Raw genomic sequence first — 27,665 nt, forward strand, 5'->3', positions numbered from 1 at the left:
TTATATCTTGTTGCAGACGAGGTCACTCAATTCAGGGACATCCTCGGTGAGAATGAGGGCGGAAATTGTTGTCATGTTAAGGAGCATCTTCAGGAGGGATTTTTATGCCTGAAGACTGCATGCCTAGAATGGATTAGTATATTTCACATGGAAGTAACAACGGTTTGTGAAAGCCCATTATAGAGACGGCCATCTTCAAAAGCAGCGCTTATTTGAATAATGACTGAAATTAAATTAAAGCTGTTGTAATACAACATAATGAGTACAAAGAAGGTTGCTACTTGAGTCACTATTGTCAGATCATGATCATTAAGGCAGTGACTTATGATACTTTCCGTCTCTTCCAAGCACTATGAACCTATTATACAGGCAGCCACGACCCAACACACCAACGACAAAAATCTTGCTCATTGTGTAAACTTTGTATCTGATCTGTGTTTTCTGCTTTGTTCCAAGGTTGAATTTGAGCAGGAATATGATGCACGTCTTGCAGAAATCTGTATGAAAATCAATGTTACAGGTCATGATAACATCAAAGAAAACTTAAAATGTTGTAACATGGAATCATTAATGGTGAGAAAGCATTGTACTGAGAGAATAGGACTTCTGCTGGGACTGACAAAAATCAATGTAAAATGAGGGCACATGTAAAATGTGGAAATATAAAAACAAGGTTTTAGTGTATGTTGTGCTTTTTGAAATTGAGAGGGAGAATAATTTCTGGAAAACACTTCAACAGTACTTTTAACAACATTATTTACCATTTGTTCTGTTGCTGTATGTATGTTTGGAATGGTTACAATATTAGTGTCATCTGCAAAAACAAATATTTCTACTAGTTGTTTATTACACAGAAGGTCATTTACACGTGTGAGAAAAAAACAGTGGACCTAAGACAGAGCTCTTCTGCTTACTAAAAGAAGAGTGATCAAAAAACTGGTGGACAGGGATAAAAGAATTTGTGAATCACTTTACTCTGAGGGAGAGCCCAATCATTTAAGAACTACTTTCAGAAGAAATGGCTACTCTGACAGAGATAAATATGGCACACAATCCTAAAAGATCTGGAGTTCTAGTGAAAGAGAATCCACTAAAGGTAGGTTTGCCTACATTTAAAAAAAAAAAAAAAAAAAAAAAAAAAAAAAAAAAAAAAAAAAAAAAAAGTCACAGATCACACCAGCATAATACTAAGACGACACAATATTGGCCCTGTGTTTAAATCACCAAGAAATGTGAGTGAATATTTGAACATTGCAAAGGATTCACACCAGCCACTTGCCACAGCAAGAGTATACAGGGTGTTCATAAATGAATATTGGGGTTTTAACGCATTATAATATTTATCAAATTAAACTTACACTTATAAATGATATGTCACATGAAGGAGCAACTCAAACAGATGTGTTTGGCACCAGTGCCCATGCGCAGCGCGCATGTTTCCACTGCAATCTGCAGGACAGTAATAGTAGCTAAGATGGTGACTTGTGAACAGAAAGCGTTTCGTGTTTTGCAGTTTGCAAAGACCGAATCTGTAGTTACTGTGCAACTTTCGTTCCAGCTGAAATTCGGTTGTGATCCTCCAAGTGATAATAACATTTGTAGATGGTACCATCAATTTGAAGATATCGGCTGCCTTCATAAAGAGAACAGTACAGGACGACCAAGAGTTAGTGAAGAGACTGTTGAGTTAGAGAGTGAGTCGTTCACTCGTAGCCCAAAGAAATCAGTCCAGAAGGCTTGTCGTGAATTACAAGTTCCCATGTTGACTGTTTGGAAAGTTTTAAGAAAACGCATACAACTATGTCCTTACCATTTACAGTTATTACAGGCTCTAAAGCTGATAGACCATGGATTCCATGCCAACTTCACAAACAAAATGTCGTTTCATGATGAAGATTTTCTGGATCATGTTGTCTTCAGTGATGAATCAACCTTTCACCTTAGTGGACATATTAACACTCACAAATGCGTGCATCCGTGGCTCACAAAATCCTCACGAGGTGGTACAAATGCAATGAGATTCCTCTAAAGTGACTATTTTTTGTGCCAAAATCCCGGCGAAAGGTTTATGGGTCTTTCTTTTTTGGTACATCTACTGTAACTGGCACTTCTTACCTTCATACACTAGAGCAATGGCTCTTCCCTCAGTTGGAAGAAGATGAGCCAGAGAACTTCATTTTCCAGCAAGATGGTGCACCACCTCACTGGCATAGCACAGTACGCGATTGGTTGAATTTCACTGTACCCAAGCACTGTATAGGTTGCAAGGGGCCCAATAACAGGGCATGCTTTGCATGGCCTCCACGTTCGCCCAACCTAACGCCATGCAATTTTATCCTTTGGGGCTTCATCAAGGATCGTGTGTACGTGCCTCCACTACCAGAAGACCTTCCTGAATTAAGAAGCTGGATTGAAGCAGCTGCTGCTACAATCACTGAAGACACACTTATCAACATTTGGGAAGAACTCTGCTATAGACTTGATGTGTGCCATGTGACAAATGGTGCTCACATTGAACATTTATAAGGTTCTTGGTAAAACTGTTTGAGTTGCTCTTTCATTTGACATGTCATTTATAACTAAGTTTACTATAATAAATATTATAAAGCGTTAAAACCCCGATATTCATTTGTAAACACCCTGTATAAACTCCCTTGCATAATAGGTCAAATATACATAGTAACTACAAAAAGAAGCATCAACACGTCGCTTAAGGAACACAACAGCAACTGTGCCTGCGAAACAAGGATCAGATCATGCACTGAGATCAGGGAACCTTCAAATTCATTTCTTTGATAATATGGTTTTATCAAAAATCCAATCATTACTATGCAAAAGAGGCCACAGGAACTCAAAAGCACAATGAAACTTTAATGGAAAGAAGGATTGAAAATAATTAGCCTTAGTGCTATGTGAAGTAAACAGCACTATCTCTTCCACACTACAAGCTCCATAACACACATTAGTGCGACTCCACGAACTTAGGCAGTGGTCTGATAATATCACAACCTCACCATTGTGTAGCTATATATAAAAAGCTTGGCTTTTTGAATTTAAGTTTCAAACTGATCTCTGGATCTTCATAGGCTCTGATGATGTCTCCAATATTCAAAGATGAACTTTAGACACAGCAATATGCCTTAGACCACAGCAGAATGAATATAAAAAAATTCACCAAGGACACTTGGGTTTGCCAGAAACAAAAAAATAATGGCGGAATTAAAGATGTGAAAAATCACTAACTGCAAAATCAGAAAAATGGAGAGAATGGAAAAGTTTTTGAACACTGAATGCTATGAGCAATTTAAACAACAAAGAAAAGAGACATCTAGGATAATATGGGTAATCCAAACATAATTTGAGAAACAACAATACTGAAACACAAGAAAACTTCAAAAATAATAATTCCGATATTTATATCAGACCTTCAAGAATAAATAAAAAGGCTGATAAGCATTTTCTTCAAGACTGAAAGAGGTAGCGATGGCTTACATAACAATGAAAATCATGAAATACTTGCAAAATATTCTGATAAATTGTTAAACATCCCAGAACTTCGTCATAAATTAGATTTCTCAATCATTTGTGAGAATCAAGAACAATATACACCACAAGCCACTGAAGAACTCAGATAAACAATTAAATCTCTGAAAAAAATAATAATGTCAATGAGGAAGATTCCATATCAGCTGAACTTCTGAAATGGTCACAAACAAAGATTATAAAACATCTGCAAACAGTTTTTGAAAAAAAAAATGTGGAAAACAGAAAAGATTTCTCTGGGAAGGCACACTAATACATCTGTCATAAGAAAGGCAATAAAGACTTCATTAAGTATAGAGGAATATCTCTCTTCCCCATTGAATATACATTATTTTCAAAAATTCCACTGTACAAAACAGTAAAAACTCTTGGTAACAATTAGATAAATATCAGAGGGTCTTCAGAAAAGGCAAATCCTGCTCACAACAGATAATCAATTTAAAATCTATAATCAGTCACAGACCATTGACCTCACAGACATACTTGCAACACTTGTGGATTTTAAGAAGACATTTCACTATCGATAATAGAACTGTAGACAAAGTAATCCAAGCATGTGGTGCTAAAATTAAATTGGCAGATCTAGTCTGTGAAATGCTTCCAGACACAGTTCACAAAAATAAAGGTCATAGGCAAAATTTCTAAGCCCTTACTGGTGTAAGATGAGGTGACGGCTTATCTCCTCATCAGCTGTGTATTAAAAATATTGAGAGATGTGAAGTAGAGAAATTAAAAGTGTATCAAATATCACCAATAAAACCATGAAGAAAGAAAGGTACATTGAAGTAAGCAACCTGGAATGTGCCCATGACTTGTGTAGCATCTTCAAAACCAAGAAGTGCAGAAATAAACTGGTCTCCTGAAAGTGATAGCCAATAAAGAAGGTTTACAAATCTCTGCAGATAAAACCAATTTTATCACTAACATAAATGCACCAAAGTTTTTATGGACAGACATTGGTAAAATAGAAAAGGTTGAAAAAAGTTCGAGTGTGTGTGAGAGGTAGTTCAATGGGCGACAAAAATCTGCCAAATACGAAAGAATACACAAAATTAAAAAGGCTTATGGAAAAAATAAAAGTATTACAATAATAAAGTGCACATTGAGAAATACAAAAATCATGCATTAGAACATAGCACCGAAACCAGAATGTGTTTATGCAAGTGAATGCCTTGCACTGTGCTGTATTCTAGTACTAGTGCGTGTGAATGTGAATGTGAGCATGCCAAGTGTAGAGTCGCTGCACATGTGTACTTAAATCAATTGCCGACTGTATCAGCGCAGGCCCTCCACTACAGGCCAGAAGCATGCACATAGGACAGTCTCCGTCATGTCATCTACTGACTAGGCCTGCCTATCCATGCATGGAGCAGCACTGACTCACCCTGACTATGTTGTTTTAGTTTGTACCGTTCCATTCACATCAGTTGTTCTGCACATCGTTTATGTTACACCTTCTATACGATTCTTTTGTCTTGTTACATGTGGAGTCAGGAGGCTTATTTCCATTAATATGTCTGGTAACATGCATCCATCCATGTCCATTGTGCATTCCAATGGAGTTGGGAAATTCCAGGAGGACAATGCAACACCCCACACATCCAGAACAGAATTGCTACAGAGTGACTCCAGGAACTTTCTTCAGAGTTTAAACACTTCTGCTGGTCACCAAACCCCCCCAGACATAAACATTATGGAGCATATCTGGGATGCCCTGCAACATGCTGTATTTCACAAAGTTATACTGACCTCTTTGCAGTGCATCTTATGAATCACTGGTGACACAGTGCACAAACATGCTGGTGGTGTTTATTTTCCACGAAGTGTATTAACACTACATACAATACATACACACGAGTAACACATATGACGATCACCTACTAAAATCTTTGCAAATTTCTCTACACTGCTGAAGGGGAAGCTGATTCTTGGTCATTCTATACAGCAAATGTAGTGTTCTTCAGAGAAAGGCATCAACCCTATCACAAGTGCTGCTCAATTTTCAGTCTACATACAGACTATCTCCTCTACATTTCCTGTCCAATTCTCTTATGTGAGTAGACAAAATAAAGTCACTGATCTCATATTTAAATAGTGAAGATATTTTCAATTTATTAAGTTAATAGTTATTTTCAGTTGTTAAGTGATCTATTGTCTAAACAATAGTGACAGCTGGAGCTGTCACTATCTAGCACACTCTAAAGGCTGCACAAGTGTAACATACTGTCAATACTGTATTTACTCGAATCTAAGCCGCACTTGAAAAATGAGACTCGAAATCTAGGGAAAAAAATTTTCCCGATTCTAAGCCGCACCTGAAATTTGAGACTCAAAATTCAAAGGGAGAGAAAAGTTTTAGGCCGCATCTCTAAATCGAAACAAAGTTGGTCCATTGTAATATGAGACACAATTTAGGCTGAATGAATGACGATACAGCTACAGTAGTTTGGTTCGAGTCGTAAGCTTAGCAGTTAAGCTTTACCAGGTAGCCATTGCTATGCGTCAGGCACTCCGTCCGTATTTATACGGGTATCCTTCCTTTTTCACGTGCTTTGTCTGCTTTGAACTGATTGCCTATTTTTCTTTCATCTGATAAGCGCCGTTTTCTTTGTTATATGTGTTTACGTCACTCTAAGCTGAAAGTTAGTTACTGTACTGTGTCATGCACTGTTTGTCGCATTCTGATAGTGCGTGTTTACGGCCTGTCGTCACTTGCGGCATGGCTTGCTTTTATGCGTGCTACCGCCGCTTACAATTAAAAAAAAAGAAAAAAGAGAGGAATCGTCTCATTAGCTAAACAATGGCAAGAGACTACTATTTGTTGTTACTTACACTGCTGCTTCCTTTGATAATGATCCAACAAGAACCAGATAATAGACTGCGTATGATAGAAGATGTTCTGAACGAGAGTATTGCGAAAATTTTTCTCCATTCGAAAATCTTTGCAGGCGCCTCTTTAGTACATTACATTCTGCACAGAAATTAGAGTCATCTTAGATTTAAAAATCTAGTCAATTGCTGTGCTTCATTTCTGACTGTATCACTATTAGGCATAAGAATAATACGAATATAAACATGACATGATATGTATATTCTTCCGCGTTTGCTGTTGTCTCACTCTAGTTTCGTAGTTTATTAGGCAGACTGGATTTAAATGAGATAGCAGCAAACACGAAACAATACATGGCAAAATATTTATATTCGTATTATTCTTATGGTGAAGAGAATACTCATGTGATTCACAATTCATAAAAGTTTCTATTAGCAACCATCTCTTCTCACAGGTAGGAAAAAATTCAGAACGTAGAGTTGGCCGTATTGACAAACATCCCAAACAGTCTTGCCAGTCGGATTTTCATAGTACATTGAAATGCTGCTACATTCGAAGATGAACAGTACGGAATTTGTACTTACTTCGTTGGATAATGTATGGAAATGCAGTGGTCGAAACTCAGGGCAGAGAAAAAAGCTCGTCTTCCACCCTTTTTTTAAAATTTATTTACTGACGCAGAGGATTTGGTGCCAGTATTTATCTTTGTGCCTACAAAGCATGCCTATGTAGCGCTACATATATTCGACGGCAGAAGTTAGTTGTGGCGGCACCCACCAACATTTTACAGAACTTCCGCTTGCTTTGCACTCGATTCTAAGCCGCAGGCGGTTTTTTGGAGTACAAAAACCGGAAAAAAGTGCAGCTTAGGTTCGAGTAAATACGGTAAGTATTTGCCAATGTGAATTTCACTGTCTCCACTACTAGTGGCTGGAAAATTTTTCACAGCATGATATTCAAAACCATTTGTAAGATATACTGACGATGTATGGTAAGTGGATCCACTCATTGCACTCATTGTAGCCCACCTTAGAGTGTCAGCACTTTGCAAATGGGAGAGATTTATGCGCTCCATCAGTAACACACATAATAGTGAGAGAAGTGCAGTTACTTTCTTGTCACTCATTAATTCACCATGAAGTGATTACAATATGGTTCAATTGCTTTTCAATATGCTGTCAATGACCGGCGGCAAGAATGTGCCACATTTACCAACCCAGTCCCTTTCCCACCAATACTACATAGGTCACTGACATTACATTTCCAAATTAAATGCTCCTCAGGCATTGTTTGTTATGTAGGAACATATTTTACATAAAAGCTCACTTAACAACTACAATTTAAGTAAATACACAAAAAATAACTCCACTATTAAATATGAGCTCATGAAGTTATGTTGCCTACTTGCATACGAGAACTGGGCAGGAAATGTTGTGGAGGTATAGTCTGTCTAAATTGAAAAGTGAGCACCACTCATGGCATAACAGGTTGCATTTCCTGGAAGAATGATACAACTGCCATACATCATCCTTAAGAATCAATTTCCCCTCTAGCTGTGTAGAACATCGTGCAGAGATTTACACAGAATGAGTCCATATGCCTTATGTGTACTAGTATTAGTAGTAACTAATATCTGCATTCTGTGTAGTGTTAAAGTACTCTGTGAAAAATAAACACCCTCCCAAGCGTGTTTGCACATTGTGACCAGTGATTCATAAGGTGTGCCACTGAAGAGCTGGTATAACTTTATAAAACACTCTGTAGTTGCTTCTTGTAATGTAGTACGGTAGAAAGAATGGGTTTTGGCTGGTTGGTCCTCAGTTTGCAGACCTACAGTAGTGTAAAGAGTGTGTGTGTGCAGGTGTGGCGCGCGCATGCGGGGGTGTGTGCGCGCGCGCCTGTGCGCACGTGCAGGTGTGCGTGCGCATACACACTTAGAGACTGTTACTACTGTGAAACCCCTATTTTACATTTTCATGTGGTCCAGACTTAAAAAACACAAAATTGAGGAAAATGCAGAAATGATGAAAATATATAAAGATATATATAAAAAATGAGCAAAAAGAAACGTAATTGCCTTATATGATTAAATATCACAATACTCTCCAATAATTTGCATAAAATCTGTCTAAGTGAAGGAAATTAAATGTACAATACAATGTTTATACAATAATTTGTGGTAATAAATTTCACCAGTTCTCAAAAAATCACACATTTGTAACAGCAAGTAAAAACTCATCAAAAAATTGAAACTTTTATCTGGGTACAAGGTAATTGAGCTGTTTTCCAACATGTTACGACTACAAATTATATGTTCAAAACATGGGTTTTTGAGAGATCATCCTTTGTCCTCATCCAGAATAAAGCAAAATTGAGGAACATGTTGAATTAAACCAAAAAACATTACAAGAAATAAATGGTTAAACCGTATGCATAAATGCAGATATCTGCTTAATGACATACTTTGTCACCATCGCTGTTATTGTTTAATACTTTTCTTATGAGCCGCACTTCATATGCTGACCTCTGTTAAAGTTTTGTTTTAGGCTTGATGAGAGAAACAGAGACTTGAAAAAAATGAGTTTACTTTCCCAAATGATGTTACAAGCTTATTACAAGTCAGTTCGGTGAATTTCTGTACATTGTGTAAAAGGTAAATTTGAAAGAAGGCTCAGGTGCTACAGTTTCACTTAATGCCCTCTGTCACTGCTGCCAATTTTTATGATTTACGGCATGTGGTGGAAAGAATACAAGTGAGTTGTGTATGTAGTAGCTGCAACTGTATCAAGTCAGATATAAACACGGAAGTCTTTAACATGTGCTATCGCAAAACCTGTCTTCTACACTGAAGATCCAAAGAAACTGGTACACCTGCCTAATATCATGTAGGCAACACTACGTGGCAGGACTTGACTAATGTCTGAAGTAGTTCTGGAGGAAATGATACCATGAATCCTGCAGGGCGGTCCATAAATCTGTAAGAGTATGAGGGTGTGGATATCTCTTCTGAACAGCACGTTGCAAGGCATCCCAGATATGCTCCATAATGTTCATTTCTGGGACTTTGGTGGCCAGCGGAAGTGTTTAAATTCAGAAGAGTGTTCCTGGAGCCACTCTGTAGTAATTCTGGATATATGGGGTGTCACATCAGCCTGCAGGAATTGCCCAAGTCTGTTGGAATACAAAATGGACATGAATGGATGCAGATGATCAGACAGGATGCTTATGTACGTCTCACCTGTCAGAGTCGTATCTAGATGTTTCAGGGGTCCCATATCACTCCAACTGCACATGCCCCACACCGTTACAGAGCCTCCACTAGCTTGAACAGTTCTCTGATGATATGCAGGGTCCATGGATTCATGAGGTTTTCTCCATACCCATACACGTCCATCTGCTCATCTGAGCAGGCAACATGTTTGCACTCATCAACAGTCCAATGTCAGTGTTGACAGGTCCAGGCGAGGCAGCGTGCAGTCATCAAGAGCACACGAGTGGGCCTTTGCCTCCAAAAGACCATGTCAATGATGTTTTGTTGAATGATTTGCACGTGGACACTTGCTGATGGCCGAACATTGAAATCTGCAGCAACTTATGGAAAGGTTGCACTTCTGTCATGTCGAACGACTCTCTTCAGTTGTCGTTGGTCCCATTCTTGCAGGATCTTTTTCTGGCTACAGTGATGTCAGGGATTTGATGTTTTAACCGGATTCCTGATATTCACAAAGGACTCAAGAAATGGTCATATGGGAAAATCCCCAATTCATCGCTACCTTGGAGACGCTGTGGCCCATCGCTCGTGCGCCAAGTATAAAACCACGTTCAAACTCACTTAAATCTTCATAACCTGACATTGTAGCAGCAGTAATCTATCTAACAACTGCACAAAACACTTGTTGTCTTATATAGGCATCGCTGACTGCAGTGCCGTTTTCTGCCTGCTCACAAATCTCTGTATTTGAATATGCATGCCTATACCTTTCTTTGGTGCTTCAGTGTATTTCCATGTAACATCTCAGTCAAAGGACATCATTTACATGAAAAGTATACTTTCACCACATCAGAAAATGCTTTCACCCCTAACTCCAATCCCGTCACTGAAGGGCCACTCCCCCTTTCCACACAGCCAGTAGATAAGCTCATTTTATGTGCATTAGTGTGGAGTGGTGTGGTGGCTGCGCTGGCTATTGGGCGACTTAACAAGTCACCAGCCAATAAGAGTCCATTAGCTAGAATTGGGCAACATTTCCTCAATTATGACCAATCAGATTCTTTGAGACTCAGTGTTTGAATTATTATTGACACTTATATTGTTGTTGAATACAGTACATAGAAATACATGCAAAAACATGAGACTAAGTTACAAGTGCCACAAGAAAAGATGACATCTCAGCCCCTTCATCATATATTGACTCAGTTCAGAACACTTCGCCTTGACTGTCTTGTTTTTCCATTACTGCTGCAACATAACATTAGTTGTATAATAATTGTGCAGTGAAGGTAAATGTTCCAAGTTTTGCTGGCAACACCAATCGTGGATTACGTCAGCATTTCCTCTCTCACATCTCCACAACAGCCTAAAATATTCCCTTAACTCCGCAACCACCCATGGTGGGGACCATCTGTCTTTTGTGCCACTTATAATTCATTCAGTCACATCAAATGTCAATAGGAAGAAAACAGACGCCGAGTAAGAACTTAGAATTGAGGTAAACCTTACTAGGAAGAAATGTAAAATCAGGGAATTTTTAGCATTGATTTTATGGACTTTTCACGGGAGCTACGAAATTATGGTGTAGAATCGTGAAAAACATACAATCGGAAAATGTAAAATTGAGGTTCCACTTATGTCAGCTTAAATCTGCTTCAGCTGAATCTGTACAAGTTAAGTGATAAAAGCATCAAATAATACTAGGACAACTCTCTACTCACTAGGAAATATTCAGAAATGTCATCTAAAATAAGAATGACAAAGTAAAAAGTTTCAGGCCAATTCCAAAACTTTGAGACGTTTCAACTTCCATGTGAAAAGTCAGATAGATATATATGAAGAAGAGACTGGGATGAGTGTGAAAGGCAAATATCAACAACATTGGTGGTGAGAGAGAGAGAGAGAGAGAGAGAGAGAGAGAGAGAGAGAACTTTTGATTTTACGGACCACGCAATTTAAAGTTTTTAAAATGGTGAAATTTGACAAGGATATGTACTCCGAATTTCTTTATTCAGCTATTCACTGTTCATCTTATGATAGAAAACTTGAGCATATCAGTGAGAGACATGGAAGAATGGCTACATCAACAATGCTTCGTCTTTAGCAGATGAGCAACAATTTCTGGAGTCAGTCAAAACATTGCCATTGTTTAAAGCTTTAATATGCTAATTGAGAATTTTTTCCAGTGTTGGATACATCCTATCTGTTGTTCTGAGAACTACTTTCTATTTTCTTTTGTACCTTTTCATTTGATGAATAACATATGAGTCATGGCAGGGTTGCTGGCATTGCCTTTCAAATTCCTGGCACCACTAGCTTGATCTGTCATGTGATTTTCCCCTGGTTTGAGGCCACTAAGATCTTTGTTCAAGGTTGTTGATGGGGACGGGGTGTCTTGGGGTGTGGAGTTGGGGAGTGGTAATGGAGCGAGGAGGACAGTGTGAGAGGTCCTCCAGTGAATAAGGTGGGCACTTGGGCCAGCTTCTCGGGCACAGAGTCCGGCGAGTTGTTGCTGGGCATATTTTTGTGCCGATTTGAATCCATGGCTGACTCCGAGTGCAGTGTTCGTGTGAAGCCTGGCCAGCCAACTCCAGGGCATGACAAATCAATGAAAAAGTTGAAGTCAATTTTGTTGTATTGAAAATTCTGGGCTCCCTTTGGAACCAACAAGTTTCAGCTTCGATTGGTCTTAACTGTTATTTTCTTAATGGCACCTACAGGTCTGTTGTGATCATTTCAGTTTCTTAGCTGACCTATTTCACCACCACTTGGCTCCTTGAAATGGAGCTGCTGTTTGCTTTTCCTGTTTCCTGAGTCATGGCGATACTGTGTTTCTTCTATGTTAATTATATTGTTACGTAGAAGATCGTGTAACACTAACTTCATGTAACAAAGGTTTATTCAGCACTTGCACACACAAGAGTGCAGAGCGAACTGCCTCCGACGAGAACACATACAGTATATACACAGCTACAGAACATTGCAGTACAATGATGCTTGACATTTGTTGATACTTCTAGAATGTATTCGAACTGAATATAGAAATTAAAATTGTACAGTCCAGGTGAGTTTTGAACTCATGAGCCTCCGTGCAACAGTTTAGTATCATAACCACTACACTACAGTGACTGTGCTACTCAGCTTCTTCTGCAACATTGCTCCCTCCTTAAGAGAAAAGCGTCTCGGTGTTATGTCCTCCTAGTCTGGGAACAAGTCATCGATCCTGCATACTCCTACTCCCGATGACTGATGCTCGCCCTGGTGGTGATGTTCTTAGAACTTCTTTTGCCTCTACGATCTTCATCACTTTTCCATTTGTTGCCTGTCGCTGGAGCTTCGAATTTACCCTGGGTTGCAGGATCCTTGTGGGGCTTCATTCAAGTGACGTGGACCATATCTCTGATCTTTCGTCGTCTTGTGTTTGGGTCGAAAACTTCAACTTCATAAGTAACATCAGACAACTGTCTTACAACTTTATAAGGTCCAAAGTGGTGCCTGAGGAGCTTCTCAAAGAGACTAACCTTCCAAACAGGAGTGAAGATCCAGATGAGGTCTCCGGGCTGGTAAACAACAGGGCGGTGGCTTGCATCACACCTTCGGCGTAAATTTTCTTGAGCCTGCAGCGTGCAGAGTCAAGCTAACTGCCGAGCTTCCTCAGCTCTGGTTAACACCTGGCCAATGTAGTCGTCGTCCACGTCATCAGGATGTAATGGAAACACAGTGTCCATCATCGTAGTCGCCTCACGCACATGCAGCAGGAAAAATGGCGTAAATCTTGTGGTGTCTTGTTTGGCGGTGTTGTAGGCAAACATCACAAAAGGTAGCACCTCATCCCAGTTGCTCTGCTCAACATTGACGAACACTGATAGCATCTCGACCAAGGCATTCAGTTAACCTGCTAGTTTGCGGATGGTAGGCAGTCGTCATGTGATGAGCAATGTTGCAACGACGGTTTATCTCTGTCACAAGATTTGATTGAAAAACTTTCACTCGATCCGTAATTAATGACCTTGGGGCACTGTGTTTTAATAAAATGTCTTCCACGATGAATTTGGCTACCTTGAATGCTTCGGCTGTTTTTACGGCTTTTGTAATGGCATAGCGTGTCAGATAATCAGTGGAAACAATAATCCGTCTATTGTCACTAGCAGACATTGGAAATCGCCCGAGGAGGTCAATCCCAAGACGCTGGAAAGGCGTTACGGCTGGTGGAATTGGTATGAGTTGGCCAGGTGGTTTCTGAGGGACTGTCTTTCTCCTCTGGCACTCTCGACAGTGCGACACATAGTGACGGACACTCCTAAATAAACCTGGCCAGAAAGATCTCTTGCGGATTCTATCGTTTGTCTTAATAAATCCTAAATGCCCGGCCTCAGGTGTGTCATGGAATTTCTGTAGGACATCTAAGCACATGTGTTTAGGAATTACTAGTAGCCACCACTTTCCAAACGGATCAAAGTTTTTCTTGCAAAGTAACCATTAACTACATTAAATTGTTCATTCATATCTTCTGACCAATTTAAGGCAAGCATAATTTGAGGTATTTTGGTGTCGTCGTCCTGCTCAGCAGAGAGATCCTGGAGTGCAGGGAGACAGTCACTACATTCATCAAAGTCTTGATGGTCTAGCACAGGGTTTCTTGAGAGACAGTTGGCATCTTGGCTTTTGTTCCACTTTTGTACACTATGGTAATGTCATACTCTTGAAGACATAGTGCCCACCTGGCAAGTCATCCTGTTGGATCCTTAAGACCTATCAGCCAACAAAGTCTGTAACAACTGTGAATGGCCTTCCACAGAGATACTGTCGAAATTTGCACATGGCCCAGATCACAGCAAGACATTCTCTTTCTGTAGTTGAGTAGTTTCTCTGCTTTTGTCAATGTCCTAGAAGCACAGGCTATAACCTCCTCTTTTCCATCTGAAATTTGCACCAGAACAGCACCAATCCCATACCCACTGGCACCTTTGTGTATGTCTGTAGGTGCTCTCTCATCATACATACCAAGGACAGGGTCAGGCATCAGAGCTTTTCGCAGCACATCAAAAGAATCTTGTTGAGCACTGCCCCAGATAAATTTAGCATCAGCTTTTACCAACTCTTGGAGTGGCCTGGCTTTGATACAAAAGTCTTTGAAGAACATAATCTGAGGAAGCTACTCGCATCTCTAATACTTTTAGGAATAGGAAATTCCATTATAGATCTCAACTTTTCTGGGTCTGGCCGCACACTTTCGGTTGACGCAAGGTGTCAAAGTATTTTGATTTCTTTTGCTCCAAAGAGACACTTTCTTGATTAAGTTTCAGTCCGCCTTGTTGGAGACACTTAAGAATGGCCTTCAGTCTTTTTATATGTTCATCAAATGTCTCTGAGAATACTACAATGTCATCTAAATAACAAAGACACATTGTCCACTTCAGGTGACGTAGAAGATTATCCATCATCCGTTCAAAAGTTGCTGGTGCATTACACAAACCAAACACCATTACCTTAAACTCATACACGCCCTCAGGGGTGATGAATGCAGTTTTCTCACGATCAGCCTCATCTACTTCGATTTGCCAGTATCCTGAGTACATATCCATGGTTGAGAAAAACTTAGCCCCCTTCAGACAATTTAGTGTATCGTCAATACGTGAAAGAGGGTAAATGTACTTCATAGTTATCTTATTAAGCTTCCTGTAATAAACACAAAAGCAATAACTGCCATCCTCCTTCCTGACGAGAACCACTGGTGACGACCATGGGCTCTGTGAAGGCTGAATGATGTCATTCTTCATCATTTTTTCTACCTCATCACGAATTATTTGACGTTCCGTTGATGACATATGGTATGCTCTCTGGCTTACTGGTTGATGGTCTTCAGTGCTAATCTAGTCCTTCACTGTTTATTTGTCTAATTTGCTCTTCATCTGTGGATTGAAGCACCCTGAGAACTCGTGAAGAATGGCAAGTAGCTTTTTCTGTTGTTCCTTAGTGAGATCTGGTGATAGTCGAGCTAGAAGATCTTGTCTCGTAGTGGTACTGTTAATTTCGCCAACAAACTGGGCATGGGAGGTTTCTATGATGCTCAGCTGTTCTTCAATTAATGGGTCAGTGTTTGCTATGCACATGCATCTTGGAAGGATCTGTGGTTCTCGGTGACAGTCAACTATCCACAATTCACCGAATCCATTCTTAAACGAGACGATAGAGGCTGGGATGACCAAGTTATTCTGCAGTGGTATGCTTCTCTTACATTCCACTACAAGATCCATAGATTGATGCTTGGCATGACATAAGACAGTTACCTTTCTAGCGCTGACTGCAGGAATGATCACTTCATCCAGCACACATAGTCTCCACATACTCAGATGCGCATCTTCCTGTCCACAGTCTCTCACCTCGCCTAGCATAATCTTCAAGCGACCACAATCGATAATTGCCTGAGAAGCTTTCAAAAAGTCCCAACCGAGAATGGCGTCATGACTACACTCTTGTAAGACAATGAATTCTACAGGCTGTGTAGGGCCAGTTATATCCACATGAATGGTACATCTTCCTGTAGGTTTTACATATTTCCCATTAGCCACTTCAGCAGAGATGTTTTGCTGTCAACGAATGATTTTTTGCAACTGGCGATGGTACTTCTCTGAAATGACTGAATATGATGCTCAAGAGTCCACAAGAGCTGGGGCTGGTCGGCCATCCATGAGGATATTGGCGTAGTTTCCTATCATTTTTGTAGTGATTGACGGTGGAGGATTTTTCTCCTCAGCGGCCTCACCTCCAAGGACGGTCGCACCCTTTAGTTTTCCAGGTTACGGCAGCTAGGTGATTGGCTGGAGCTTCAAATGCCGATGGAGGCCTTGATTGGCATGTTGGCGAGTGTCCTCTCCAGCGGCTAGCTTGCGGCGATGGTGACCAATGTCTTACTGTACCCACATCTTCTTGTTCATCTTCGTCATACCAGAGTTGGCGTCGGCTAAGATCGATCTGCTGTCTTCTGGTGTGGGCGTCATCAAATTTCAGCCGCCTTTCTCGACAATAGCTAACCTCATGTCCCAGTCATCCACAGTGGAAACACACTGGTTGGTTATCCTGGGTCCTCCAGACGTCAGTCTTCCTTGGTGCCCAAACAGGTTCCTCATGCAGCATTGTAGGAACGTAACTTTGTCTGGGTCTCAACTTTTTCATTGTTTTAAAGAGAAATGAAGGACGAGAGATTGGGTTCAATGTCTGTTCCACTTCCTCCCTTATGACCTCTTGAAGCGTCTTGATTTTTTGCTCGCCGTGCAATCCAAGTGTCTTCTGAACTTTCTCTCTCACTATACGACGAAGAACACTTCTGAAATCAGTTGCTTCCTCCATCACAGACATCGATATGATGTTTGGAAGCCATTCAAACTTCTTGTGTGTAATTCTTTTTTTGATGCATTGTCTCGATATATTGGCACCATTTTATGAAGTTGTCTGCTGTTGAAACTTCCTTAAGGAGTAAGGCTTGATACATGTCCTCAGCAATGCCCTTCATGATATGTGCAACCTTGTCTTCCTCTTTCATTCTAGGATCCACTATTTTACACAGCTCCAAGACGTCTTGAATGTAGGATGCTGTAGTTTCTCCTGAACGCTGTGCCCTGCACTTTAATTTATCTTCAGCCTTGCTCTTCTGTCTTTGTGTCGCCAAAATACTTGCGCAGTTCCGCCTGGAATACTTCCCAGCTTGTGAACTTCTCCTCGTTGTTCTCATACCATTGCTTGGTAGTGCCCGCCAAGTAGAAAAATACGTTAGCCAAATATATGGTGTCATTCCATTTGTTAAATTTGGCTATACGCTCATATACCTTCAGCCTCTTGTTTGGATCTTTGCCATTGTCACCAGAGAACCCAGAAGGATGTCTCACGTGGCGGCACACCATTGCTGTCATCGTAACATCCTCTTCTTCTTCTGTCTCTGGTAGATTGCAATGTGTTGAATATCGCTTGAACTCTGGTTTCTTGCCACATAAATGGCGGCTCTGTCATGGCCTGATAGGGGGGCACTGTGTCGTCGATAATGTGCACTATCAGAAGTTCCAATACTCAGCGTCTCCACCAGGATAATGTCACATAGAAGACAGTGTAATTACATGAATGACGAACACTAACATGACTTAATGAAGGTTTATTCAGCACATGCACATACAAGAGCACGGAGCGAACTGCCTCCAGGCAGAACACATACAGTATATATACAGCTACAGAACATTCCAGTACAATGCTGCTTGACATTTGTGGATACTTCTAGAATGTACTCGAACCGAATACAGAAATTAAAACCGCACAGTCCAGGTGAGTTTTGAACTCGCGAACCTCCATGCAACAGTTTAGTATCATAACCACTACATCACAATGACTGTGCTACTCAGCTTCTTCTGCGACAATATAGGCTTAGGAGGTGCCTGGGTCTCAAAATTTACAATTACTGAGGCTATTTAATTGGGTTTGGCAGCCTAGTTTTCTATCGGGCATTTCACCATCATTGTACTGGTTGTATCTTACAGTGATGTGGGTATATCATTTGGGTAGTTAGTGTTGCTTTCACGTAATTAACCTTGCTGTGTTAATATTTCTTTTTCCGGTCTGTACCCAACGAAAAGGGCCTCGGAAGGCCAGTTCTCTCATTTTAACCTTTCTTGGTCTTCCTATTTGGTGTAGTGTTGTGCTCCTTGTGTATAAGCCTCTTGATGCACCCCTGCTGAGGAGGCATTCAAGTGCATTTGATAATTTTGCTTAACTGAAGCTGTTATCAATGAAGGCCTGTCTGTTTTCTATTTGGTAATTTTGCTTACCTGAAGCTGTTATTAAAGAAGGCATGGCTACTTTCATTTGATAATTTTACTTAACTAAAGCTGTTATTATTGAAGGCTTGCCTATTTTCTATTTGGCAATTCTACTTAGCTGAAACTGTTATTACCGAAGAACTGCCTGTTTCTTTCTAACTAAATTAAGAGCTATTTCATAAACTCTTATTATTCAAGTCCTATTACTGAGATCTGATATCTTACTCAATCTGTGTTGTCGTTAACCGAAATTGTGATTACCAAATGCCTACCTGTTTCAGAGGTCAATAAGGTAGTAACAGGCAATGACACATGACGGTACACGGGCCCTAACCTTTCACCTTACATCCCTTTACCCATAACTGTAGGTTTCAATGTATGTTTTCCAACAGGAAAGAAAATAGTGTTTACCTAGAGAGGGCATCAACTGCCTCCTGACAGGAATCCTTACAACGACCAATAAGCTTCTGTGATGCGTACGATCTTGCCAACAGCAAACAGGTTTCACCCAGTCCTTTAAGTGCAGGCACATACTTTGGATTGGCAGCAACCACAGCTCTGTAGTCACTCACAGATTCAACAAAGGAGCCTACAAGCTGGAATAGAGATGAGATAAGCCATAGTAAGTTACATGTATATAGTATGTTACATTTAAATAAAAGTGCAATTATTAGTGTTATGAATAATTAAACTAATGCACCAACATGACAGTATCATTTCTAGGAAAAAGTAAATCCAGCTTACTTGTTTTACAGAAGCAATTTGATATGCTGGATACAAGGCATCAGGAGACAGCTCCTGAACATGTTCATAACATTTTAGTGCTGCATTATATGATCCTCTTGCATAATAAGCATCAGCTAAACTCTCCCAACAATGGCTTAAATATGTGAAAACACAAAAATAAATTAGTATTGAATATTTCTTTAAAAAAATATTTAAAAGTAAAATTAATATCACTAAGTTGTTTATTACAGGAAACCTACTTGGTTAACTGATCAAATGTAATAGTTGCTAGTGAATCTTCCAGGTTATATGGTCATGGTCCATGAGATTCTTCCTAATTCCTAATGTTTTGTTCAGAAGTGCTTGTGGTTGTACTGAGTTTTGCCTACTGTTTGGCCAGACATCAGACAGTGACTTCAATATCATGGAAAAAAGGGGGCTGGATGAAATGTTACAAACAAAAGGATTTCATGGCCTCTACGACCCTACAACCCAGAAGATTCATCAGCAACTAAGACAACTGGTTGTGAAAGCCTTCATTATATGTTTCTGAAACTAATGTTTTCAAGCTAATGAACTGTTACAGCAAGCAAGAAAAAGTTTTCCGGAAAAGAGTACTCTGTGGCTTTGTAATGCAATAAATACAACAGAAAATTAAACATTTTACTGTTTTAGTCTGGAAGATGATACCACTGATGATGCATAAGCTAAAGAATAAACTCCTGTTGAATTGGAGTGCCACAACCTCAATTCCCTCACAACATGAAAAACATTCCAGTACCTATTACCACAAAATTTAAAATAATAATAATAATAATTAATATTATTATGTTGCAATTAGCATAAAATCAATCTTTAATGTTGTAAAAGAAATTACTCACTTGAAATTAGCTAAAAGAAGACAACCTTCATCTTACCTGTCACACAGGTCGGCACGTACAGCAGACTGTAGGCAGTTAATAGCCTCATCAATGTTACCTTGATCCTGGTGATGTAATCCAAGCCTAAGCCATGCCCACTTGGCACCTCCAGGACCTGCTTTTTCAGTTATGTAGTTCAAAAGTTGCAGATTCAGATCCTATAACAATATTTATTCATCTCAGGACCATCAAATTACAAGTTTAAAAAATAAAACAGAACTACACATTATGGCAATAGAACTGTTATACACTTATCAACATCAAACAATGCCACATCTTGGATGGAATAACAACAATATGAAAAGGAAAATTGCTACTCACCACCTGGAGGAGGAGTTGAATGGCAGACAAGCACACCGAAAAAAGGCTGCTAGATATCTTTAGGTACTGGAGTAAGTGCTTCATTAGACGTAGACAGGACAGGACAAGACAAGACAAGACAAGACACACACACACACACACACACACACACACACACACACACACACACACAGCCACAGTCATTCCCAGTTGCCAAGGCCTGACCGTGACTGGTCACCATCCCAGCCCACACATGCCAGTGCACCTGGATAGTTATTTCCATTCTTCTACTTCTTTCATCTCCTTTTAGCCCTCCCAGCAGCCCCACGACCCTACCCCCCCCCCCCCCCCCCCCACTCCCAAAGGTAGCACTAGCATATTCCCTCACCCTTACCCTTATCTGGTTACCCCTCCCCTTCTCTCCCTCATGCCATTTCTGTACCCCAACTATCACCCCAGCAAAGACTGCCACCCACTTCAGACACAATCGAGCCTTAGTGATCATAGATGACAATGAGCATGTGTGTGTGTGTGTGTGTGTGTGTGTGTGTGTGTGTGTGTGTGAAAGTGCACGTATTTTGTTTTGTCTATGCCTGATGAACTTACTTCAACAGCTAATAATATCTAGCAGCAGTTTTTTTTTCCTTTTTTTCTTTGATGTGCCTGCTGTCCTTTTGACATTACTGTTCTACACTTACGATACTTAAAAAACAAATTAGACACTGCAAATTATATATTACAAAAGAGTGTTCAATATGGTTCAAATGGCTCTGAGCACTATGGGACTTAACATCTGAGCTCATCAGTCCCCTAGACTTAGAACTACTTAAACCTCACTAACCTAAGGACATCACACATATCCATGCCCGAGGCAGGATTCGAACCTGCGACCGTAGCGGTCGCGCGGTTCCAGACTGAAGCGCCTAGCACCGCTCGGCCACACCGGTCGTTACAAAAGAGAGTGCATTAGATAGACTAGTTTGTTTCAGAAGTGAGCAATGCCAACTGATTGGGTATTGCTGACAAGTGGTCCTCGAGATCGCACTGGATGAGGCACTCAAGGCAGGAATACATGTGTTTGGAAGACTAGACGTCACTGCAATCACATGCGTCAGACTGTACTGTGTATCCACATTCTACAAGATTTACTTTTGATCTTCTTGTTTCTGTTTACAGTTTGTTGAGAGGTTTCCAAATTTTTGAATTGGCCAGAGACTAATTCTTCTGATTGTTTCAGCTAGTCAAATGCCATAAGGCAGGTGTTATACTGATGAGGAGGGCTTCATTCTCTCTTTGCAGGTATCATATTCCACTAAATTGTTGGCAGTGTAATTACAACCATATGATAATGTTTAACTGGTCTAGCAACTTTCAAAATTTTGCTGAGTGCAACATCAACCTGCTTAGTTTGGGTAGATTTGTACCAGATGGGAGAGGCACATTCACTAGTGGTATACCAGTGCTGTTGTTTTAACTACTTGTGGTTTAGCACCTAATTTTCCAGAGGAGTATTCATAACAAAGATCCCAAATTTACTGCCCTGCAGGAAAGTTCCACACTCATATTATTCTTGACACAGAGGGCTGGCTGAAATCCCAAAGTAGAAGGCTCCAAAATATTTATCAAGTCATGGAACATTCATCATAAAGACACATTAGAAACCACAGGAGAGGGAGTGATCACTGCAGTTGACAAACGTATTGTCTCTATCGAGGTCAAAGTTGCATGTGACAATGAAGTTATCTGGTCACGTATAACAGGTCCAAAGGGAACAAAGTTAATTGTTGGATGTTTTTACCAGCCACACAATTCTGCAGTGACATTTCTAGAGTCATTCAAAGAAAGTCTATGGCCAGTAGTGTGCAAATACCCAGGATCACGCAATATTAATTGGAGGTGACTTCAACCTATCAAGTGTAGACTCAGAGGAATACGGTTCATTGTCAAGGGGAACAGACAAAACAGTCTTTAGAATGAGAGGAATAGAGATTCATTGCAGAGAGGTACGGACAAAACAGTCTTGTGAAGTACTTTTGAATGTGTTTTTCGGAAAACTGCCTTGAGCAGCTAGTTAGAAAAGCCCACACACAATGTAAATATCTAAGACCTTGTAGCTACAAAAAAGTTGGACCTTATCGACAGCATCAGTATACAGATGGGATTTGTGATTATATATCACAACTGACATCACTTAGTTCCAGTAAGATGGATGTATAGGAATTATAGCTTAAGTTTAAATAGATTTAAATCATAGTCTGGAAAACTCTATGCCTGGTAAACGATTAAGAATGGAAAAGACTCACCACGGTTCAGTAACGAAATTCGGAAAATAGTGAGGAAGAAGAGGCAGTTGCTCTCTCAGTTCAAAAGAGAATGCACAAATGATGACAAGCAAAGGTTAGTAGAGATCCACATGCCTAAGAAAAAATTTATGCAAGAAGCATACAGCAACTGCCACTGACATACCTTAGCAAAAGATACGGCCAACACCTGAGAAAATTCTGGTCCTATGTAAAATTGCTAAGTAGGTCTAAAGCTTCTACCCAGCCACTTTTTGACCAATCTGGTGTGGTGCTTAAGATAGTGAAATGAAAGCCAAAGTACTAAATTTCCCATTTAAGTAATCATTCATGCAGGAGAATCATACAAACATACCATGATTTAACCATCAAACAGACTCTCAAATGGACGACATAGCAATAAACATCCTTGGCGAGGAGAAACAACTGAAAAAGCTGAAAACAAATAAGTCACCAGGTTTGGATGGAATCCCTATTCAGTTTTACAAAGAGTATTCTGTGGCATTGGCACCTTACTTACTTACATTTATTGTGAATCTCTCACCCAGAGCAAAATCCCAAGTGATTGGAAAAACATGCAGGTGACTCCTGTATATAAGAAGGGTAAAAGAACGGACCCAAAAAATTACACATCAACATCCCTAACATTGGTTTGCTGCAGAATCCTCGAATATAATCCCAGTTTGAATATAATTTCCTTGAGATTGAGAAGCTTGTCTATGAATATTCATGGTTTTAAAGAGCATCACTCTTGTGAAACTCAGCTTACCCTTTTCTCAAATGATACACTGTGAAATATGGATGAAGAGCAACAGGCAGATTCTGTATTTCTACTATTAATGAAGGTATGAGCATATGGAATAGGTTCCCAGATATGCGAATGGCTCAAAAACTTCTTAAATAACAGAACCCAGTATACTGTCCTCGAAGGTGAGTGATCGCCAGAGACAAGTACATCATAAGTGAAATGTAATAGGACCACTATTATTTTCCATATATATAAATGATCTGGCGGACAGCGTGAGCAGCAATCTGTGGCTGTTTGCTGATGACACTGTGTTAAAGTTGAGCTACTGTAGGATGATACAAGATGACTTAGATAAAATTTCTAGTTGGTGTAATGAATGACAGCTAGTGTTAAATGTAGAAAAAAGTAAGTTAATGCAGATGAGTAGGAAAAACAAACCAGTAAGGTTTGAATACAGCATTACTAGTATCCCGCTTGATGCCTTCATATCATTTAAATATCTGGGTGTAACACTGCAGAGCAATATGAAATGCAACGAGCACATGAGGACTGTGGTAGGGAAGGTGCGTACGGCTGACATTAATTTATTGGGAGAGTTTTGGGAAAGTGTGGCTCATCTGTAAAGGAAGCTATGTAGGACATTAGTGCGACCTGTTCTTTAGTACTCCTCAAGTGTTTGGGATTCGTACCTAGTTGGTTTAAAGGCAGACATCAAAACAATTCCGAGGCGGACTGCTAGGTTTGTTACTGGTACGTTTGAACAACACGTAAGTGTCCAGGAACTCAAATGGGAATTCCTGGAGAAAAGGTGACATTCTTTTCAAGGAGCACTACTGAGAAAATTTAGAGAATTGACATTTGAAGCTAACTGCAGAAAAATTCGAATGTTGCTAACATACATTTTGTACAAGGAACATGAAGATAAGATATGATAAATTAGGGCTCATATGGAGGCACATTTTCCCTTGCTCTATCTGCAGGTGGAACAAGAACGGAAATGAGTAGTGGTACAGGGTACCCTCCACCACACACTGTACAGTGGCTTGCAAAGTATGTATAAAGATGGAGATATTAATTCCGTCACTGGCTTTCATTCTGATGCTGGCGCAGTGCTGCCCATTTGTAAGTACCCTGCCCAGGGCAACATTCAACTATTTTGGGTAGGTCCAGTGCCCCAACAACATTCCTCTCTATGTACCCTGGGAGTCTCCGAATGCATGTTGCAGATATGAAAGTTCAAATCTGTGTTTTTGTGGGGTTGAGCTTAAGTTGGTTTCTGACATATTATTGTTCGATTTTATTGCTTTTGTGTTCTTTAGTCAGACGACTGATTTGGTATAGCTCAAAATGCTTGTCTGTCCTGCACAAACCTCTTCATCTCTGAATAACTACTGCAACCAACATCCATCAGAGCCTGCTTACTGTACTGTGGCTAGGTCTCTCTCTACAATTTGTAACCACCATACTTTACTCCATTACTAAATTGTCTTTCCTTGATGCCTCAGGAAGTCCCCCCTCCCATCAATGATCCCTTCTTTTAGTCAAGTTGGGACATGAATTTCTTTTTTTCTCAATTAGATTTAGTGCCTTCTCACTTGCCATTCAATCTACACATAATCTTCAGCATTCTTCTGCAGCATCACAGCTGAAAAGCTTTTATTATCCTCTTGTCTGAAGTGCTAGTTGTACTCTTGTGCAAAGTTACATTCCAGACAAATACCTTCAGAAAAGACTTACATTGATATTAGATGTTAATAAATTCCTCTTTTTCACATATGCCTTTCTTGCTATTGCCAGTCTGCATTTTATATCATCTCCATTCCAGCCAAATAGCAAAACCCATCTACTACTTTTAATATCTCATTTCCTAATCTAATTACATCAGTATCACTTGACTTAATTTGACTAGGCCTACATTCCACTACCATTGTTTTGCTTTCACTGATGTTCATCTTACAATCTTTTGAGACACTACCCATATCTTTCAACATATCTTCCAAGACCTTTGCCATCTCTGATGAAATTACAATGTCGTCAGCAAACCTCAAAGTTTTTATTTTTTCTCTCTGACCTTTAATTCCCTTTTCAAATTTCTCCTTATTTCCTTTACTGCTTGCTCAATGTACAGACTGCGTAACACGGGGAACAGGCTACAGCCGTACATCACGCCCAATGACTTCATGTTCAACTCATAACTGCAGCCTGGTTTCTATACAAGTTGTACATAACCTTTTGCTCCCTTTATTCCCTCCCTGCTACTTTCAAAATTTTAAACTATGTAGTTAAGTTCACGTTCCCAAAAGCTTTCTCTAATGCTAGAAATGTATGTTTCCTTTTCTTCAACATATCTTTTAAGAGAAGACAAAAGATCAGTATTGCTTCACGTGTTTTTACATTTTCCTGGAACCCCATGGCTGGTTTCTATCAGTTTTTCTATTTTTCTATGACTAACTTGTGTCAACATTCTGCAAATGGTGGTTTGATAACATTCAAATCTGTCAGCACCTGCCTTCTTTGGAAGGACATCACATCTAGAATGTAGAGTTTTTTTTATTCATTACGGAATTCTCAACCACTTCTAGAAGTGATTTCCTGTGATCGTGCTAAATCTTTTAGGTTTCTGATCGCTGTGGGACAATATTACAGCTTCTCAAAAATGATCAACTCATACACAAAAAGTTGCAATTTTAATGACTCCTGTCAGTCATCCTCTTGAATAAATTTCTGCAAATCCTCTTGCTCAGCTCACAGATCTTGCAACCTTGTGCAGCAGTTTTGTCATGGTAACAGCTTTCCAGAATCTCAGTAATTCTGAGGGAATGTTGTCTACTCCAGGGGCCTGGTTTCCAATTAGGTCTCTCAGTGTTTGTCAAATTCTTCTTACAGTACCCTATCTCCCATCTCATTTTCACCCTCTTCTTCTTCTTCTTCTTCCTTCTATAATCTGAACTCAAGTTTGTTCCTCCGATACACACCTCTGTATATCCCTTCCACCTTTCAGCTTTCCTTTCTTTGCTTAGTACTAGCTTACCATCTCAGTCTTGATATTCATGCAGCTGATTCTCTTTTCTCCAAAGGTCTCTTTAATCTTCCTATTGGTGGCATCTATCTTTCCCTTAGTTTTGCATCCTTTTACATCCATGCATTTGTCATCTAGCCATTCTTCTTTAGCCATATTGCATTTTCTGTCAGTCTCATTCTTTAAATGTTTGTGTTCCCTTTCACCTGCTTCATTTGCTGCATTTTATATCTTCTCCTTACATCAATTAAATTCGATATCTTCTGTGTTATTCAAGAATTTCTAATAAGCCTTATCTTTTTACCTATGTGATCATTTGCTGCTTTCACTATCTTATTTTCTATTGTAATCTTTTTCTGTTTCAGTCCAACACTATCTTACGCTCCCTCACAAGCTCAACAACCTCTGGTTCTTTCAGTTTTTCCAGGTTCCATCTGCTTAAATTCCTACTTTTTGCACTTTTTTCAGTTTTAATCTTCATTTCATAATCTACAAAATACAAACTGTGTCCACGCCCGTCTCTGAAAACATCTTACAGTTTAAAAACTTATTTAAAAAAACTCTGTCTTATCATTATACAATCAACATGAAACCTTCCAGAGTCCTAAGGCCTCTTCCACATAAATAACATCTTTTCCTGACTCTTAAACCAAGTGTTAGTGAGGAATAAATTATGCTCTGTGCAAAATTCTGTCCAACAGCTCCATCTTTCATTCCTTTCCATCAGTCCATGTACTCCAGCTATTTTTCATTCTCTTCAGTTTTTGTACAATTGAAAGCCATTCACCTGTCACAATTAATTTTCATCTCCCTTAACTATCCAAAAAAATTCTTTAATATCATTATATATTCATTATATCTCTTTATCTTTCCATATGTAGCATTAGTTGGCATATAAACCTATCCTACTGTGTGCATTTTGGCTCTGCATCAATTGTGTTGTTACATATCAATCTGGAAAAGTGATGTGTAACCCTATGTCTATCTTGTCGATGAATCTTACTCACACCAGCCAGTGTGGCCCAGCGGTTTTAGGCGCTTCAGTCTGGAACTGCGCGACCGCTACAGTCGCAGGTTCGAATCCTGCCTCGGGCATGGATGTGTGTGATGTCCTTAGGTTAGTTAGGTTTAAGTAGTTCTAAGTTCTAGGGGACTAATGACCTCAGATGTTAAGTCCCTTAGTGCTCAGAGCCATTTGAACCACTTGAATCTTACTCATGAATTATAAAATGACATAATAAGCTAACATTCAGGAGAGCAAAAT

The 27,665-nt window shown here is 39.7% G+C and overlaps 1 protein-coding gene across 1 annotated transcript in view; it reads right to left on the minus strand.

Moving 5' to 3' along the window:
* The window catches only part of LOC124612407 (tetratricopeptide repeat protein 37), a 161,029-nt gene that overhangs the window by 60,621 nt on the left and 72,743 nt on the right, over nt 1-27,665 (minus strand). The window contains exons 9-11 of the mRNA XM_047140599.1: nt 20,032-20,192; nt 19,133-19,268; nt 18,800-18,984 (exon numbers count right to left, since the gene is read on the minus strand). Coding sequence (XP_046996555.1) covers nt 18,800-18,984; nt 19,133-19,268; nt 20,032-20,192 — 482 coding nt within the window. The remainder of the gene's footprint in view (nt 1-18,799; nt 18,985-19,132; nt 19,269-20,031; nt 20,193-27,665) is intronic.

The sequence above is a fragment of the Schistocerca americana genome, chromosome 4 (assembly GCF_021461395.2).
Source record: "Schistocerca americana isolate TAMUIC-IGC-003095 chromosome 4, iqSchAmer2.1, whole genome shotgun sequence".
NCBI lineage: Eukaryota > Metazoa > Arthropoda > Insecta > Orthoptera > Acrididae > Schistocerca > Schistocerca americana.